Below are 19,023 nucleotides of genomic sequence, written 5' to 3'. Positions count from 1 at the left end.
CAGTTATTATCCTTATTAATGCTCAAATTGTCTCATCTTTGCCCTTTGGGAGTGTTCTCAAATTGGTTCACCAGCTCCTTTGCTATGAAAAAAACCCAGATCTTTCCTGAAACATCCTTTGGCTCATTTTCACTTCGTTCCCGCTGGCCAGAGTTGTGTCACGTGGCTACGCTGAGCTGGAAGGTAGTGGTAGTGTGGATCATACACCATCTCTTGAAAGAGGTTTCCTCTCATGCCTCATCTAAAGAATGCACCCCCTATTATTCTGTAAGGCTCTATCTATCTTGTTTACTTCCTTTATACTACTAACTGTAAACTGTAGTGATTTTATTTGTTCACCTGTTAAATGGGTCTGATTGCCTTACTGGTTGTAAGCTTCATGATATTTTCCCTAGCACAATACCTGTAGGCGCTCACAGAAGATACTCTATAAGTATTTGTTGAATAAATAAGTAAATGAGGTAGATACCACTGTTATCCCCACTGTATACATTGCTGCTCAATACGGTAGCTAGTGGCCACATGTTACTATTTAAATTTAAATAGTACAGCTACTACGGAAAACAATATGGAGGTTCTCCAAAAACTTAAAAAACAGAACTACCATATGATCCAACAATCCCGCTTCTGGGATTATATATAGAGGAATTGATCTCAGGATCTTGAAGAGATATCTGCACCCCCATGTCAATTACAACATTCTTCACTGTAGCCAAGATATTGAAGCAACCTAGATGTCCATCAATGGATGAATGGATAAAAAAAAGATGTGGTATGTACATGTAATGGCATATTATTCAGGTTTTATAAAAGAGGAAATCCTGACATTTGCAACATATGGATGAACCTAGAGGACATTATGCAAAGTGAAATAAACCAGACACAGAAGGACAAATACTACATGATACCACTTACATGAGGAATCTAAAATACTCAAACTCATAGAAGCAGAGAGTAGAACCGTGATTGCCAGGGGCTGGAGGGAGAGGAAAATGGGGACGTATTAGTCAAAGGGTACAAAGTTTCAGTTATGCAAGCTAAGTCTTTGAGATCTACTGTACAACGTAATGCCTATACTTAATAATAGCATGTCCTTACAAATTTGCTAAGATGGTAGATCTCATGTTAAGTGTTCTTATCATCATCATCATCATAATGTAATAGTAGGGAAAGAGGGCAAAAGGAAACTTTTGGAAGTGATGGATAAGTTTATGCCAAAACTTGTGAAAAATTGTGGTGATGGTTTCACAGGTATATAATTATCTCTAAACTCATCAAGTGGTATACATTAAATATATACAGTTTTTTTATATGTCAGTCATAGCTCAATAAAGTGGTTTTTAAAATAAGTTAATTTTTTTAAATCGTAAATTAATTAAAACAAAAATACAATCATGGATTTGGAGAGACAGAATACAGGACACGAATTTTGTAGGTTTCCATTCAGCCTGAGACAGTCAGTCCTGGACCCGGCGGTAGGAGCAGTGACTCCCTGATTTCTTTCTTTTTTTTTTTTTTTGTGGTACGCAGGCCTCTCGCTGTTGTGGCCTCTCCCGTTGCGGAGCACAGGCTCTGGACGCGCAGGCTTAGCGGCCACGGCCCACAGGCCCCGCCGCTCCGTGGCATGTGGGATCTTCCCAGACCAGGGCACGAACCCGTGTCCCCCGCATCGGCAGGCGGACTCTCAACCACTGGCCACCAGGGAAGCCCTCCCTGATTTCTTGGTTTACTGTTGTACAAGAAGTAGCAGTTCCCTTACAGAAGTTCCCTTAGGAAGCTGATCCTGTGGTGGGATTCTGGGCTTCATTACTGGGAGCCCAGCCTAGAGGCTGTTCCTTCAAACTTTCCAGCGATTTTTACTTACCCAATTCCCTGCACTAATTCATTTTATGAGGAAATGAGTTAAAGTGGCTTTTATCACTTGCAGCTGAAGAAACTTCAGTATTCATAGGAGACTTCGCCCAGACAACAGGGAAGCTATAAGACAAATTTGAATGCCCTGAATGCTGGGACCCTAATCAAAGCCTGTCCCTTCCACTGATATCATTCTCAAAGGAATGTGCATACCCCCTCTTCACCAGCATCCCCCCAAATATTGGAACTTTGGTGTTGAAGAGATGAATACATATACACACACACACATACACACAGAGATGTAGATATGGATATGGATATAGATACAGATACAGGTACACATTTTTTTTTTCCTCTTCCATATGCTGGAATGCTCTTCCAAATCTCTCTACGTGATACTTCGCACCTCAGTCTCTCAACCTTCAGGAACCAGTATCAATGTGGATTCCTCAACTACCCCCATGTAAACTGGTTCCTTTCTTCCAATAATTCTCTTTCACATCATTTTATTTGATTTTTATGTTACTTAACACAGTCTGTATTTATTTATTTAATTGTTTATTTTCTGACTTCCCCTGCCCACCTCCCCAGAGGAAGGTGTGCTCCATGGTGGGAGGGACTTTTTACCTTGCTCATCACTGTAACTGGGAACAGTGGATTACACATGGTAGCATCATTAAAAAATATTAGTTGAATAAGTATATAAAATAGAGAATGGTAATAGCTAGGACTTTTTTTTTTTTTTTTGTGGCATGCTGGCCTCTCACTGTTGTGGCCTCTCCCGCTGTGGAGCACAGGCTCTGGACGTGCAGCCTCAGCGGCCATGGCCCACGGGCCCAGCCGCTCCGCGGCATGTGGGTTCTTCCCGGAACAGGGCACGAACCCGTGTCCCCTGCATCGGCAGGCGGACTCCCAACCACTGGGCCACCAGGGAAGCCCTCTAGGACATTTTTTTAAAAAAGGGAAACAAAGACCCAATGCAGCCAAAACTTAATTAATTAATTAATTTTAAAAAATGGGACGGACTTCCCTGGTGGTGCAGTGGTTAAGAATCCGCCTGCCAATGCAGGGGATACAGGTTCGAACCCTGGTCCAGGAAGATCCCACATGCTGCGGAGCAACTAAGCACATGCGCCACAACTACTGAGCCCACGTGCCGCAACTGCTGAGCCTGCGTGCCTAGAACCTGCGCTCCGCAACAAAGAGAAGCCACCGCAATGAGAAGCATGCACACTGCAATGAAGAGTAGCCCCCGCTCGCCACAACTAGAGAAAGCCTGCGTGCAGCAAACGAAGACCCAACGCAGCCAGAAATAAATAAATAAATAAAATTAAAAAATAATTTAAAAAATAAAAAGGGAAAAAAGGCTCTTTTGGAGACAAAAGTTTAAGATACTAGACTGCAAAAACATTTCAGTGAGAAATAAAGGGACCCAGTAATTGTTGTGAAGAGCAATGCTGTGTGGGCAGTGGAATACTGTATCAGGTGTTCGCAACCATGGCGTAAAGTCTGCAGGTGACCAGAGATACGCCACCTTTTGGGAGGCACTGTGGCTGAGTTATGAAACGTGCAGGTTCTAGGGCCACCCAAACCTGACTTCAAATGTCTGTTATACATTTCCTGCTGTGTGAAAGTGGGCAAGTTAGCCTCCCTAAGCTCTAGTTCTCTCCTTCAAAATATGAGGATAATAACAGTACCCAACTCAAGTGACTACTGTGTTAATTAAAAAAGATGACACTTAATAGTGTGCTTAGTACAGTGTATGGCATGTAAGAACTCAATAAATGTTAGATAAGAAGACTACTATCATTTTGCTAAACCCAGCTCCATTCCTAAACTTATGCCCAGTACTTGGGGTCGCTCTGATTATAGCTTATCAAATTTCTAGGCAGCCACACTCCACCTCCCTTCACCAAATCATAATTGGTAGCTGCTCAAAAAATATTAGTGACTGACAGGAAGTTGGTTCATGTGAGGTGGGCTACAGTCCTGTACACACGGTTATTACTGGTAGTAGCAGCTGCTAATGATATATTTTTCCACCTCTGTTGACCAGAAACAAAACAAAAAAAACAAACCAACAACAAAAAACTAAAATAGGCAACAATAGTATCGAGTAGAAAATGCTCCATCAACCCATATAGAAAAACAGTAAAGAGAATGGGATTGGCCTGAACCCTCTCCAATGGTTTGTTCCATCCAGTGAATAGTCTTCCTTACTTTTGATTTGCCGTATTGAGAGGGACAGGGTCAATTCATCCTGTCAGTCAGCAAGTGCCTACCATATTTATGGTAAGAATACCTCCTCCACTTCCACCCCCACCTTAGTTAACTTCTATTCGATATTCAGAATTTAGCTTAAATATCATTTCAGCTACTAAAGTTTAAGACTAGGCCAGGTGCCCCTGGCGTGTGCCCTCATGGCACCAGGAGTCTTACCTATTTTTTTTTTTTTTTTTGCGGTACGCGGGCCTCTCACTGTTGTGGCCTCTCCCGCTGCGGAGCACAGGCTCCGGACGCGCAGGCTCAGCGGCCATGGCTCACGGGCCCATCCGCTCCGCGGCACGTGGGATCTTCCCGGACCGGGGCACGAACCCGCGACCCCTGCATCGGCAGGCAGACTCTCAACCACTGCACCACCAGGGAAGCCCCAAGTCTTACCTTTTTTTTGCACTTCGCGGAATGCACTTATTTTGCTCTTGTGGTGATTATGTGCTTAAGGCTTGTCTTTTCTGTAATCTAGATAAGGACAGGGACTTGGTTTTTGCTTAAGAGTGTACCCCTGGTACTTAGCTTGGTGCCTGCTGTGTAGTAGCTGCTCAATTCTGAAGAAAGGAAAAGAGGGAGGCTCTGATGCAGGGGTCATGAGAATCTCCCCGCAGCACGTTACTCACCAGAGCAGCGTGCGTTTGCTTTTGGTGGCCTCTGACTGCCTGCAGCAGCGCTCCTCCCCGGGGTCCTGAAGAAAGCAGCATGAGAAGCAGGGTCATTGAGAGTAGCACTGTCCTCGAAAATAGTGTCTTGTGTGAGGTGCCCCATGCGAATCTCTAAGAAAGGTACCAACACCGATAGCAAAAAGGCAAGAAAGCAAAAAAGAAGTCATTTTGGGTCGATATAATTCTGGCAGTTAAAGTTCTAGTAATTCTTTTTAAACTATATCTTGAAGAGTACCCTTTCTCTGAGCTCATAGTGTCATCTGTGTGCCTATTAAGGGGTAGAAACTTGGGCAAATTTGGCTTTATTTCCATTTTAGCAAGGAACTAGAATTTCTACAGTGATGTGTAATGATGGCATGGTGGACAGGTTTTATCTGTGTCTTCAAAAAATAACAGTAAATTACAAGTCTTATTTAGAGTAATAGAAAACTAGTGCTGATGTCCCTTTTTTTTATGGGAGGGAGGGAGGGAGAGGGAGAGAGGAAGGAAGGAAGGAAGGAAGGGAGGAAGGAAGGAAGGGGGAGGGGAGGGGAGGAAGGGTTGAGTTAGACTGAGATAGGCAAATATTGATATGGCTCACATATCAATGTAAGTTTAAGTACAAGAATGTCATGATCAGATCTATATTTTTAAAGGCTCACCCTTCTTAAAGTATAAAACCCAGAGAGAATATAGGTAGAAGATTTTGCTCCTTTTCTGCGTATTTTATCTTGCGTGCTGAAACCACCACATTCCCAGTTGCCCAAACTAGAAACACAGAAATTATCCTAGCCTTACCTCTCCCTCACCCTGCAATTCGCCACTAAATCCTATAGATTCTTTAAATAATTTTTAAATCCACCTGATGATCTCATTCTGAATGGTGTGTCCTTCACTCAGTCCCTTCTCACCTCTTTCCTGGTTGTTTCCAGTAGTCTTCTATCTAGGCTTTCCAGCTAGGAACTTCCTCCCCTATTTTATTCTCCAGACTGCTGCCAGAGGTCCTCCCAGGATGCAAATCTAGTAGTTTTTCCACAACCTAAAACTCTTTAATGGTTTCTCATGGCCTTCAGGAGAAAGTCCAAATTGTTTCCTATGGTGCAGAAAGCCATCTGAGATTTGGACCCCATCTAACCTTTTTGTCCATCACTTACCTCCTCCCTTCGTAGGTTGTGTTTCAGCCTTGTTGAACTCCTGGCAGCTTCCCAAACATGCCAGATGGTTTCAAAACACCTGCAGAGTCTCCACTCCCTCAGTTCTGAATGGAATTCCTTCCACCTTCCATGATGAAATCCCATTATTGTTCAAAATTCAGTTTACGGGTCATTTCCTCTCTGAAGCATGTCTTAACATCCATCTCAGCACCATCTTCCTCCTCTGTCTTCCTATTCCATCATTTCTCACTCTCTGGAGTCCTCTGGAATTCCCTTCCATGGCATTGGTGACATACTTTGTTTCATTCATTGTTGCTCCAAGGAAGGACCATCTACATTTTTTTTTTAAATCCTGTTTTGAAAAAAGTTACTGTTTTGTTTATTTAATTTAAAAAATATTTATCATCATCATCACCATCATCACCATGCAGACTCCTGTGCTCCAAACCTACTGAAGGTCTATGAACCTCGGCCCAAAACTGGCTCTTAAAAATTCTCCTAGGTTACTGGTCATGTCTTGCTTGTTGATCAGGTGCTGGCTACACAGGGTGTTCATCTGTGCAAAATTCACTGAGCTTTACCCTTAGGGTATGTGTACATTTCTGTATGTCTGTTATTTTCAACAGAAAGTTTAAAAGGAAAAAGCTCCCTAGGTTATTCTTATGATGGAGAACATTGACTTTCCTCTCCCTCTCTCTCTGAATTGTAAGCCCCTAGAGGACAACGAAGACATTTATTTTGGCTTTGTACTCCCTGCATTTGTTTTACTGCCTACAATATAGTACATGCTTAATAAATGATTAGTAAATAAAAAAATGAACAGAGGGAGAGAGTGCCTTGTGGCACTCTCCTCCCTCCCTCTCTCTCTTCCAAATATTATCTGTTCAACTCCCCTGCTGGAGCACATGATAGCCCACGCCTCAAAATTTCACCTCTGAAACCGCCCCCCCCACCCCCATACACCTGTGAGATGCCTCCTGGCTTCCTCTCTACCACATGCAGGGTGTAACTGATCCAGGGCACCAGCCTGACGATGATGAGAGAAAGGAAGCAGGTGGAGGACTGTCTGTCCCCAAACCAGTACTTCTGCCCTACCTGGGTCTGAGCCACCTGGCTCAGGCTTTCCTCACCATGCCTGGGAACCAAGCTGGAGAGAATATGTCCTTGGAGATACTGCATTGCTAAATCTTCTATTTGCATTTCTGATGTAAAGTGCTTCCTAAACTACTCAGCTTAAATTATGTAGGAATTTGAAAACTTTATGTTTGAATATTTAGGTGTAACAATGGAGGTTTTAGTTGTTGTTCTGTTTTTTTTAGCAAATTTACAGTAGAAAGAGAGACACCCTGGGTGAAATATTACCAAAGTCATTTATTCAGTCACAAATGATTACCAAGAGCTTCCTAGGGATACAATGATGAATGAGAGTCATCTGCCTTAATGGAGATTACAGTGTAGTGGAGGGAGACAATCAAATAATATCTAACTTTTTCATAGCACCTATGATGTGCTGGACACTTTACATATATATTCATTTCATCACTGTAACAACTCAGTGATGTTCTATGATTACCCCCATTGTAGCATTGCAGACTGATAGAGTCATGAAGGTCAAGTGTAGGAGGAGAGAGCCCTAATCTTGTCCTAAGGGTCAGGGAAGATTTCTTTAAATATAAGCAGTTGAAGCAGAGATCTGAGGATTGAGTTGGAATCTAGTAGACAAAGAGGTCTGGGAACAGGCAACGGAAACAGCAGATGCAAAGGGATATTCGTGTGTTTGAGGACCTGAAAGTCTTCTCTGTAGAGGGACCATCAGGAGATCAAGACGAGGCAGGGGAGGTAGACAGGGGCCAGATCACCTAGGTTTTTTCTCCATGTCTTCAAAAGTATAATAAGGTCAGGGAAGCAAAGATAGGAGAATTAAGGTTTATTCTTAGCTTTGTTCTTACTAACCTCAGCCATCCCTCTGTGGCTCCGTTTCCTTAGCTGAAAAAATGTGTGAATGGACCAAAGCTCTGATTCTAGGTCAGGCTCTGCTGGAAGGAATTCCGATCAAGGTGCGAGCCCTGGCTGCTGCTGAACGCACCGAGGCCTCTGACTCCTCTGTAGATTAAGGAAATACAGATGATGGAGAACATCACACACAATAAGTTACACAGTAAATATGGCTGTGAGTATGGTTTGTTCTCCTTGTTGGAAGTGAAGGGTGATCTGCTAATAATAACGGTGTAATAAGGATAACCACCTCTTGTGGGCGTTTAACTGTGTGCCAGGACTGTACCAGGTACTTTCAGACAGATTTCTCATGACAACTCCTAGTTAGATTCAAAAGCTGAGGCCTCATGGGATTACACAGCTTTAGGAAGGTCCTCACCACCCAAATTTGTCCTGCCTACTGAGCGTCTCCAGTCCTGTCCCCTGTCGCCAGGTGTGTTAACTTGAGCAATGACTTTCTCTTGGTTTGATCAGGGGCTGAGTTGGAATTTGAACCCAGCTCTGACTCCGGAGCCTATGGGGTTGTCTACCCTGCGATGCTGCCTTCCCTTCTTAAAACACAGGCAACTCCTTACTCTATAAATAGAGTGACATTGTCTCTTACACGTCCTTTCTGGGTGAGGAAAGTGCTTTTTATAGCTTGGGACTGCTTCTGTTTACTTGGTCTCTTCCAGCACCGGTTAATCCCGCCTACATCTGTGACCTTCACTGTCCTTACACTGAATTCCTAGGTTTCCTCCCTGCAAAAGACAACTCCACGAGGCCACAAGGAGTCTGTGTGCCAGCAAAGAAATTACACGCTTCTCCCTCTCCAAATCCGCCTATCTTTCTATAAATAATCGTTCTCCTTCCCTTCAGGCCTGTGAGTAGTTTGGTCACTTCACTAAACACACACACACACTCACAAAGGTTTCGGGGAGGAGAGTACGACGTGAATGACCTTGCAAAGGTATCTAGCTCACTGGGGACAGGATTAGCAAACCCAAACCTCTACAGATATTTGTCTTCCCCGCACGTTCCTCCCGAAGCTTCTCGCTCCTCTTGCGCCGGCCTAGCCCAGTCCCCTCTCGGCTCGCTCCGCCATACGAAGCCCAACCCGCCCATCTCTCCTTTGCAAAGCCAGAGAACTTCAGTCCCCATGTTGAAGCTCGGCGGTGGCGGCGGCGGTGGCGGCGGCGGTGGCGGGCAGGACTGGGCATGCTCAGTAGCGGAGACAGGTCTGGGAGGCGAGGAAGCCGCGTTTGAAGTCGCGCGGCTGGGGGATCCGGGGAAAGCGGGCTGCCGGGGCCCCGGCCGGGGGTGCGCTGGTGTCCCCGATTCCGCGCCGGGAGTGGGCATGCTCCAGGCCGGCGCCGGGGGGCCGGCGCGCGGGGGGCAGGGCGTGGAGGAGGTTGGAGCGCCGGCGGGAGGAGGGGAGGAGCGCCCGGCTCGCCATCCCTCGGCGCCGGCTCTGCGGCTGTTGAATCGGAAGCCGCAAGGAGGATCCGGGGAAATAAAGACGCCCGAGAATGACCTCCAGCGAGGCCGCCTGAGCCGGGCCCCGCGCGCCGCCCCACCAGCCCCTGGCATGGGCGACCACGGCGGGCAGCCGGAGCGCTCGGCCTCGCATGCCCCGGGGACTCCCGCCGGCGCTGCAGCCGTGAACGGAGTGCTGCACAACGGCTTCCACCCGCCGCCCATCCAGCCGCCGCGCCTCTGCAGCCGGAGCCTCCCGGGCGGCGGCGACGCGGCGCCGCCGCGCCTCCCGCTCCAGCCAGAGCTCCAGCCACAGCCGCCGCCCCCTCAGCACGACTCCCCGGCCAAGAAATGCCGGCTGCGGAGGAGGATGGACTCGGGGAGGAAGAACAGGCCGCGTAAGTCCCTCCGGGAGGGGAGCGCGGGCGCCAGGCAGGCGCAGCGCGGGGTCCGGCACCCGGGAGCGGCGGGCCAGGCACCGAAGCGCGCGTCGTGCACACCAGCGCCCACCGTCGGCGGACCGCTCTGAGGGGGCGCAAGCACTACAGATCGTTGCCTAAGCCTGACCCTTGCTTGCTTCCATCTGTAGAATAGGCGATTGGACTCGGAGTCTGAGCTGCTCCTCAGGTCACGGCTCAATGGAAGGCAAATGCACTGGCCACCTTACTAATTTGTCGGTGGGGAAATGCACGTGTGTCAACATTTGGTGGGGTCCGGGAGTAGGGGTAGAGCAGCGGTGGGTGGAGAGCCTGAGTTGCCCTCGTTCTTCTCGCCCCTTTCCCTTATGAGAGCTTGTCTTTCTGGGTTGGCGCTCAGGGCAGTCAGCTTGCCCTTTGAATCGCAGAGAAGCCGCCAGCTCCATGGGCCTATTCGCAAGCTCGAGGTCTGGAGGCGTGGAGTTTGACAGCCCCGGAAAATCACAGCCTATTAAACGCTGTTTCCTCGCAGCCAATGAGAGGACCTGTTGGGAGGGACACACCCACTGATACCATGTGGGCCGGAACTATGTGGACCAATGAAGATTGGAGGTGAATTTTTTCGCGGAGTGGGGAGGTGGAGTTGAGGTTTCTAATAGTACTGTACAGTGCAGAATGCTGAAATGCGTTATTTCACAATCTAAAGCTTGTATATATGTTAGTTTGTGAAGAGTCCCTTCCCCGCTGGAAATTCTGAGATGCAAATTGTAGCTCGAATTTACAACAGGATTTTCTTATCTGAGCTGAACTTAATTCAATTTGTTACCTCTTTCTGGGTCTCCTTAATGAAGCTTATAAATGGCAGAAAGCAAAGTAAGTAGAATGCATGCTAATAAGTGATTGCATTCAAACATGCACGTTTTGCATACAGGTTATTCTGTTTCACATAGGGAAATTGCTAGATATGCTTTGGATTCGTCTGTAAAAGCTTGATATTTGGCAAACAGCTTCACTTTTTTCTGTTTCTGTTTATCAACTTAGACTCTTAGCTTTTCTGCATTCAGGTAAAGTCTCTGAGACTTTGGAAAGCATTTTAACTCGACTGTGGGACGCGGTAACTCTGATACTTGTATTTTGTAGGTCTGAAATGTTTCGGTTGAAAGTTAACGTCTTGTCGGGAACTTTGAACCCATACAACAGATTGGCTACAGTTATAATAAGGAAGGCATCTTAACACCTAAATTTCTGTTTACTTTTGTTTTTGAGTCTTGTTAGAAAATGACTTTCTTTATGGATTTAGCATTGATTCCTAATGATTTATTAACTTGTTTTACTTATTTTGAAGCCAGATTTTAGTTATTTCTCTGATTTACATTAACAAACTGTATGAGAATTCACAATGTAAATAGCTAAAATATAACGAAAGAGAACTGCTTTGAGTATATAGTATTGCTAGCTTAAATGGTCTGTGTTTAACTGAGCGTATAATACCTCTTGAAGTAATTTTTGAGGAATTGAAAATACACTCTCTTAACAATAGCATGAAGGCAGAGAAAAAATAACCTTGAGCCTTAACTTTTGCTTGCAGATCCGCAGGAAGTATTATTCTAGAATACAGGAAAGTATAACTTTATGCCTGTGTGCTTTGTCAGGTATTAGTTTTGTATTTTTTTTAATGAAAACCATAGTTATTTTAAGTCTAGCGATCATACTTATTTATCTTTTAAAAAGAATTCATCAAAATTGACTTTTTATTATCCTATCATGTTTTTTTTCTCAAATTTGAACAAACATTTCTGAAATAAATTTTATATGTTCTGAGCCACATCTGCTGTGTTGACTACCAAAATCTCTTAGTTAAAACTAGGCTAAATTTAGTATCTTTATACCTTGCCTATTAGCATTCAAGTATCTTTTTACAAAAAAAAATACTGCCCAATCAGTTGATATTTAGGTAATCTAAGACAAATCTACTTAGACTCAAGCACATCCCTATTTTCTGATGACTGATAGCTTTTTACATAAGCAATTATTACAGAGTATTTACATGCTTTAAATGAAATTTGAGTATGTGGTTGATAAAAGCATCAAAGCTGGACAAATAATTAATTCCTACTTACAGTTTGCAACTTCAAACTCCTGCTTCTGTCCAAACCAGAGGTGTTTTAGGGCAGCCAGATATCACTTCTCTCAGATAGGCACCTGGATTGCATATGTGAGTAGGTATGTTTCTGTTTGCTGATATTTTGGGTAGAGTGTGATAAACATTAAAATACTTCATGTTTAAAAGCAATGAATGGAATGAAACAAACAATCCAGTAGTTTTTGATTATTTAAAAATTTTAAATCTGATCCCTCAGTGCAAGGACTATTCACAATCTAATAATTGTAATCTAAAAATCAGAATAGTGGCAGGTTGATTTGCTAAATCAGGAAATCTTGTCCACTTTTTTAATCAAAAGATCACCTCACTCACTGTGCTTATTATTCTTGGAAAGCTTTTCCAAGACTTAACTGCTTCTTCAAGCTTTCTTGGTTACTTTAGCAACTGGGTGCCCTCAACCAAGTTAGCTCTCCTCTTGGAATGCTGGAGTCGGCTAGATGATCTTCAAGTATTGTTTCTTATATTGTACCTTCAGATTCTAAGATACTTCAGAGCTGATGGTTCTTTCTACATGATTTCTACGCTAGTTATCCAGTCTGCCACATGGCTTAACGTTTTATTATTGTTATTTTAAAAGTTTTTATTTTTGCCCTTTGCTGATTGTTCCATGTATGTTATTGGTCTTTTCTCCGCAGTTAAGTTGGAAGTCTTATTATAGTTGGTAGTTTTTTTCATATGCTGTGCAACTTGGGTACAGATATTTGAGTATTTGATTGATGTTGATGAAAAAGGTACAGGTGACATCATCACCACCTCACTGAAGTAGCCATTTCCATCTGTACGACAGACGATGGCGAAAGTCCTTCAGTGGAGTTTCCATGAGGTCTCTCTATAGGGAGACTCCTTTCGCGTGCTCCTTGGTGCTCTGATGTTTTTGAAGCAAAAGTAGCTGACTCCTTATGGAGTCAACTCATATACCAAATATTTCTAAACTAATGATAGTCCTAGCAAAATGCCAAGAGCCTAATGTTTGTAAATGGTGTAGTTATTCAAACTCTGGAGAGCTTGAGTGTGAATTGCAGCTGGATGACCTGGGGCCATTTATTTAACCTCTGTGCTTCAGTTTCAGTATTGGTAAGATGGAGCTAATCATACAGCCTCACCAGGTTGATGTGAGGATTAAATAAGATAGTATGTATATAAAGAACTTAGATTCCTGCTTGGCACATAGCAGTTATACAGTAAATGCCAGCTGTCATCACCGCCATATAGAACACTGTCCACCACTAACCCACAGGACAAGACGACTGAGCTGGCAGAGACACCTCAGAATGACTTCCTTACTTAAAAAGGAGGGGGGGGGGGCTACAATAAGAAAGACCAAAAAGTTTTATTTGATTAACTATGACACTCCTAGCCCCACAATTACCTTTTTCCCCCCTTTGCCTCCCCAAATATTGGGTAATACAAAAATGGAGGAAAAAAGCAGGAAAAAGTACTCACAGTACCATCACTCAGAGAAAACGAATGTTTAAAATGCGCTAAAGGTAATTTTGGATCACACTAAGATAAGATTTTGATAACTTTTTTTATTGGACTGTATTTGATTTACAATGTTGTATTAGTTTCAGGTGTACAGCAAAGTGATTCAGTTATACATATACTTATATCTATTCTTTTTTAAATTCTTTTCCCATTTAGATTATTACAGAATATTGAGCAGAAGAATTCCCTTTGCTATATAGTAGGTCCTTGTTGATTATCTGTTTTAAATATAGTAGTATGTATATGTCAGTCCCAAACTCCCAATTTATCCTTTTTTATTTAAAAATGTTAGCAAAAGCATTTTCTTACAGCATTAGAGCATCATTTGCAATGGTTGTATTATATTCCCAATGTTCCATTATATAGATATACCATAATTTATTTAACCTGTCTCTCATAGCTTTAGGCTGCAGCTAGAGTCTCTAAACATCATAAACAGTTCTGCAGCAACAACTTTGTACATAACTCTTTATTTTTGATGAAATTGGTGAATATGTACTTTTTGGAGAAGGAACAGAAATGGCACAAAGGAGTATATAGCTGTTGCCTTGAAATCCTGGATATTTTATTCATTTAGTTTCTTTTTTCAGCTTATTGAGGTATAATTGACATTTAAAATGGCAATATATTTAAAGTGTAGAACATGATGATTTAATATATGCATGCATTATGACAAGATTCCCATCATCAGGTTAAGAAATACATCCATCACCTCATATATTTACATTTTTATGAAAACACTTAATTCTGCTTTCTTAGCAAATTTCAGTTATACAATACAGTGTTATCAACTATAGTTACCATGTTTACATTAAATCCTCAGACCTTATTCATCTTATAACTGAAAGTCTGTACCCTTTTACCGGGCTCTCCCTATTTCCCTCACTACCACCACCCCAGTCCCTGGCAACCATTGTTATTCGACTCTGTTTCTATGAGTTCCACTTATTTTTTTTTAAGTTTCCATATATAAATGATACCACACACTGTTTGTCTTTCTCTGTCTGGCTTATTTCAGTTAGCATAATGCCGTCCAGCTTCATCCATGTTGTTGTAAATGACAGGATTTCCTTCTTTCTCATGGTTGAATAATATTCTATTGTGCACATATATGCCACACTTTATTCATTCATCCATCAGCGGACACTTGGGTTGTTTCCATACCTGGATATTTTAGACTCTAAGGATGCTTGGAGACAAGCCACACTAGTGAAGAGAGGAGAAAAACGCAAAGGAGGTAATTGTTTGAGCCAGCAAACACTATGCTGCAGAAAGCTAAATACCTGAGTACCATCAGAAGACTCAAGGTTGTGAGCTGCGCTCTTCCGTCCCAGTGTGTAGCAACAGGCAAAAATAAGGGATGGATCAGTGCCTGCAGCCTCCTGGTGGAAGTTCCGAATTCTGCGATTCTCCAGATAGAAAAATAGCAGAAGATGGGTGAGAGTTCATTATGCATCTAACACATTCGTGGGTGCAAACTGAAGAAACCCTAACCTGTTACCGGTTTTAGCTAGCCACCATTGTCAAAGTGTAAGGCTTCACTTTTCTAAATATTGGGATATTTACCTTTGGCACTTAGAATTTCCCCTACTTCTGAGTCAGGCTAATTAGAAAACCCAGGATAAAAAAAAAAACCCAGGATAAAATAGAATTTTCTGGTTGTATCTGCATAGAGTGTGAATATATATGCATTTTTAAAAACATAATCAGAACTTCTAGATGGACAGGGAACTTTGCGAATCGAGAACAAAAGACTAAAATGGAAAGCGAGGGCACATTCTAGATTGCTCCCTTCTAGGGTGTGGTCAGATTTCTAAGTTTGTCAATGAAGTTATGAATTGTACAATGCACATTTGAACTGGAGATTTAAGAATTTAATGGCCCAAGGGTTCAGTGTCTAAGTGTTTAAGTCAGGTATCAGAATTTATTAGGGACGTGAACACCACTTTTCCCCAAAAGGCCAGTAAGTGAATTTCAACGTTAATACAAAGCATATTTTGTTTGGCATAGTAACAAAAGATGGAAAAAGTACTGTTACTTTTTAACATGTGGGACATTCAACAAGTGAATAAAACAAACTCCAGCCTGGTGTTTGGAGACATAATTGGTAGGGAAACACAGAGTACTGGTTTTAATTAACAGGTTTGAGGTTGGTTTTTTTATCTGTCTGATAGCCTGACTTTTAACAGTGTGTGTTATGCTTTAATACAAACCAATTACCATGAAAATCAATCAAGGTTTGACTTCCATTCTGTTCAATTATATGCTTTAACTTTACTGTGTAGGCCAGTGTTCACCTTGGGATGACAATATTCTGAATCAGATAGGGCACACAGAATTTCTTTAGTTTTTTTTAACATCTTTTTTTTTTTTTTTTTTTTTTTGCGGTACGTGGGCCTCTCACTGTTGTGGCCTCTCCCGTTGCGGAGCAAAGGCTCCGGACGCGCAGGCTCAGCGGCCATGGCTCACGGGCTCGGCCGCTCCGCGGCATGTGGGATTTTCCCGGACCGGGGCACAAACCCATGTCTCCTGCATCAGCAGGCGGACTCTCAACCACTGCGCCACCAGGGAAGCCCTAACATCTTTATTGGAGTATAATTCCTTTACAATGGTGTGTTAGCTTCTGCTTTATAACAAAGAGAATCAGCTATACATATATCCACATATCTCTTCCCTCTTGCATCTCCCTCCCACCCTCCCTATCCCACCCCTCTAGGCAGTCACAAAGCACCAAGCTGATCTCCTTGTGCTATGCGGCTGCTTCCTACTATCTGTTTTACATTTGGTAGTGTATATATGTAAATGCTAGTCTCTCACTTTGTCCCAACTTACCCTTTCCACTCGCCGTGTCCTCAAGTCCATTCTCTACCTCAGTGTATTTATTCCTGTCCTGCCCCTAGGTTCTTCATAACCTTTTTTTTTTTTTTTGGATTCCATGTATATGTGTTAGCATACAGTATTTGTTTTTCTCTTTCTGACTTACTGCACTCTGTATGACAGACTCTAGGTCCACCCACCTCAATACAAATAACTCAGTTTCGTTCCTTTTTATGGCTGAGTAATATTCCATTGTATATTTGTGCCACATCTTCTTTATCCATTTATCTGTCGATGGACACTTAGGTTGCTTCCATGTCCTGGCTATTGTAAATAGAGCTGCAGTGAACATTGTGGTACATGACTCTTTTTGAATTATGGTTTTCTCAGAGTATATGCCCAGTAGTGGGATTACTGGGTCATGTGGTAGTTCTATTTTTAATTTTTTAAGGAAGTTCCATACTGTTCTCCATAGTGGCTGTATCAATTTACACTCCTACCAACAGTGCAAGAGGGTTCCCTTTTCTCCACACCCTGTCCAGCATTTATTGTTTGTAGATTTTTTCATGATGGCCATTGTGACTGGTGTGAGGTGATACCTCATTGTACTATTGATTTGCATTTCTCTAATGATTAGTGATGTTGAGCACCCTTTTATATGTTTGTTGGCAATCTGTATAACTTCTTTGGAAAAATGTCTATTTAGGTCTTCTGCCCATTTTTGGATTGGGTTGTTTGTTTTTTTGTTATTGAGCTGCATGAGCTGCTTGTAAATTTTGAAGATTAATCCTTTGTCAGTTGCTTCTAGGAGGTGTCAAAAAGGATCTTGTTATGATTTATGTCATTGAGTGTTCTGCTTATGTTTTCCTCTAAGAGTTTTATTGTGTCTGGCCTTACATTTAGGTCATTAATCCATTTTGAGTTTATTTTTGTGTCTGGTGTTAGGGAGTGTTCTAATTTCATTCTTTTACATGTAGCTGTCCAGTTTTCCCAGCACCACTTTTTGAAGAGGCTGTCTTTTCTCCATTGTATATTCTTGTCTCCTTTATCAAAAATAAGGTGAGCATATATGCATGGGTTTATTTCTGGGCTTTCTATCCTGTTCCATTGATCTATGTTTCTGTTTTTGTGCCAGTACCATACTGTCTTGATTACTGTAGCTTCATAGTATAGTCTGAAGTCAGGGAGCCTGATTCCTCCAGCTCCATTTTTCTTTCTCAATATTGCTTTGGCTATTTGGGGTCTTTTGTGTTTCCATACAAATTGTGAAATTTTTTGTTCTAGTTCTATGAAAAATGCCATTGGTAGTTTGATAAGGATTGCATTGAATCTGTAGATTTCTTTGGGTAATATAGTCATTTTCACAATGCTGATTCTTCCAGTCCAAGAATATGGTATATCTCTCCATCTGTTTGTATCATCTTTAATTTCTTTCATCAGTGTCTTATAGTTTTCTGCATACAGGTCTTTTGTCTCCTTAGGTAGGTTTATTCCTAGGTGTTTTATTCTTTTTGTTGCAATGGTAAATGGGAGTATTTCCTTAATTTCTCTTTCAGATTTTTCATCATTAGTGTATAGGAATGCAAGATATTTCTATGCATTAATTTTGTATCCTACTACTTTGCCAAATTCATTGATTGATTAGCTCTAGTAGTTTTCTGGTAGCATCTTTAGGATTCTCTATGTATAGTATCATGTCATCCGCAAACAGTGACAGCTTTACTTCTTCTTTTCTCATTTGGGTTCCTTTTATTTCTTTTTCTTCTCTGATTGCTGTGGCAAAAACTTCCAAAACTGTGTTGAATAATAATGGTGAGAGTGGACAACCTTCTCTTGTTCCTGACCTTAGAGGAAATGATTTCAGTTTTTCACCATTGAGAGTGATGTTGGCTGTGGGTTTGTCATATATGGCCTTTATTATGTTGAGGTAAGTCCCCTCTATGCCTACTTTCTGCAGGGTTTTTATCATAAATCGGTGTTGAACTTTGTCGAAAGCTTTTTCTGCATCTATTGAGATGATCATACAGTTTTTATTCTTTAATTTGTTATTATGGTTTATCACATTGATTGATTTGCATGTATTGAAGAATCCTTGCATTCCTGGGATAAACCCCACTTGATCATGGTGTATGATCCTTTTAATGTGCTGTTGGATTCTGTTTGCTAGTATTTTGTTGAGGATTTTTGCATCTATGTTCATCAGTGATATTGGCCTGTAGTTTTCTTTCTTTCTAACATCTTTGTCTTATTTTGGTATCAAGGTGACGGTGGTCTCAAAGAATGAGTTTGGGAATGTTCCTCCCTCTATTATATTTTGGAAGAGTTAGAGAAGGATAGGTGTTAGCTCTTCTCTAAATGTTTGATAGAATTCGTCTGTGAAGCCGTGTGGTCTTTTGTTTGTTGGAAGATTTTTAATCACAGTCTCAATTTCAGGGCTTGTGATTGGTCTGTTTATATTTTCTATTTCTTCCTGGCTCAGTCTTGGAAGGTTGTGCTTTTCTAAGAATTTGTCCATTTCTTCCAGGTTGTCCATTTTATTGGCCTAGAGTTGCTTGTAGTAATCTGTCATCCTTTGTATTTCTGCAGTGTCAGTTGTTACTTCTCCTTTTTCATTTCTAATTCTATTGATTTGAGTCTTTTCCCTTTTTTTCTTGATGAGTCTGGCTAAAGGTTTATCAATTTGTTTATCTTTTCAAAGAACCAGCTTTTAGTTTTATTGAGCTTTGCTATTGTTTCCTTCATTTCTTTTTCATTTATTTCTGATCTGA

The 19,023-nt window shown here is 42.1% G+C and overlaps 1 protein-coding gene across 7 annotated transcripts in view; it reads left to right on the top strand.

The window, feature by feature from the left end:
* The window catches only part of PANK1 (pantothenate kinase 1), a 111,762-nt gene that overhangs the window by 33,648 nt on the left and 59,091 nt on the right, over positions 1 to 19,023 (top strand). Inside the window, exon 1 of one of the 7 annotated variants that reach the window (XM_082673329.1) lies at positions 8,839 to 8,867. The exons of 3 other annotated variants lie outside the window; for them this stretch is intronic. Coding sequence is in view for 3 of the 4 variants with exons in the window: in XM_082673323.1 (XP_082529449.1) it covers positions 9,057 to 9,771 (715 nt within the window). In the remaining variant the exon portion in view is untranslated. Of the gene's footprint in view, positions 1 to 8,838; positions 8,868 to 9,046; positions 9,772 to 10,314; positions 10,402 to 10,512; positions 10,663 to 19,023 lie in introns of those variants that run through there. 3 more of the 7 variants (XM_082673323.1, XM_082673325.1, XM_082673324.1) reach the window with 3 other exon arrangements.

The sequence above is a fragment of the Grampus griseus genome, assembly GCF_964374135.1.
Source record: "Grampus griseus genome assembly, chromosome: 16".
NCBI lineage: Eukaryota > Metazoa > Chordata > Mammalia > Artiodactyla > Delphinidae > Grampus > Grampus griseus.
The sequence above is the reverse complement of the archived record's forward strand: the minus strand, read 5'-3'. Positions and strand labels throughout refer to the sequence as shown.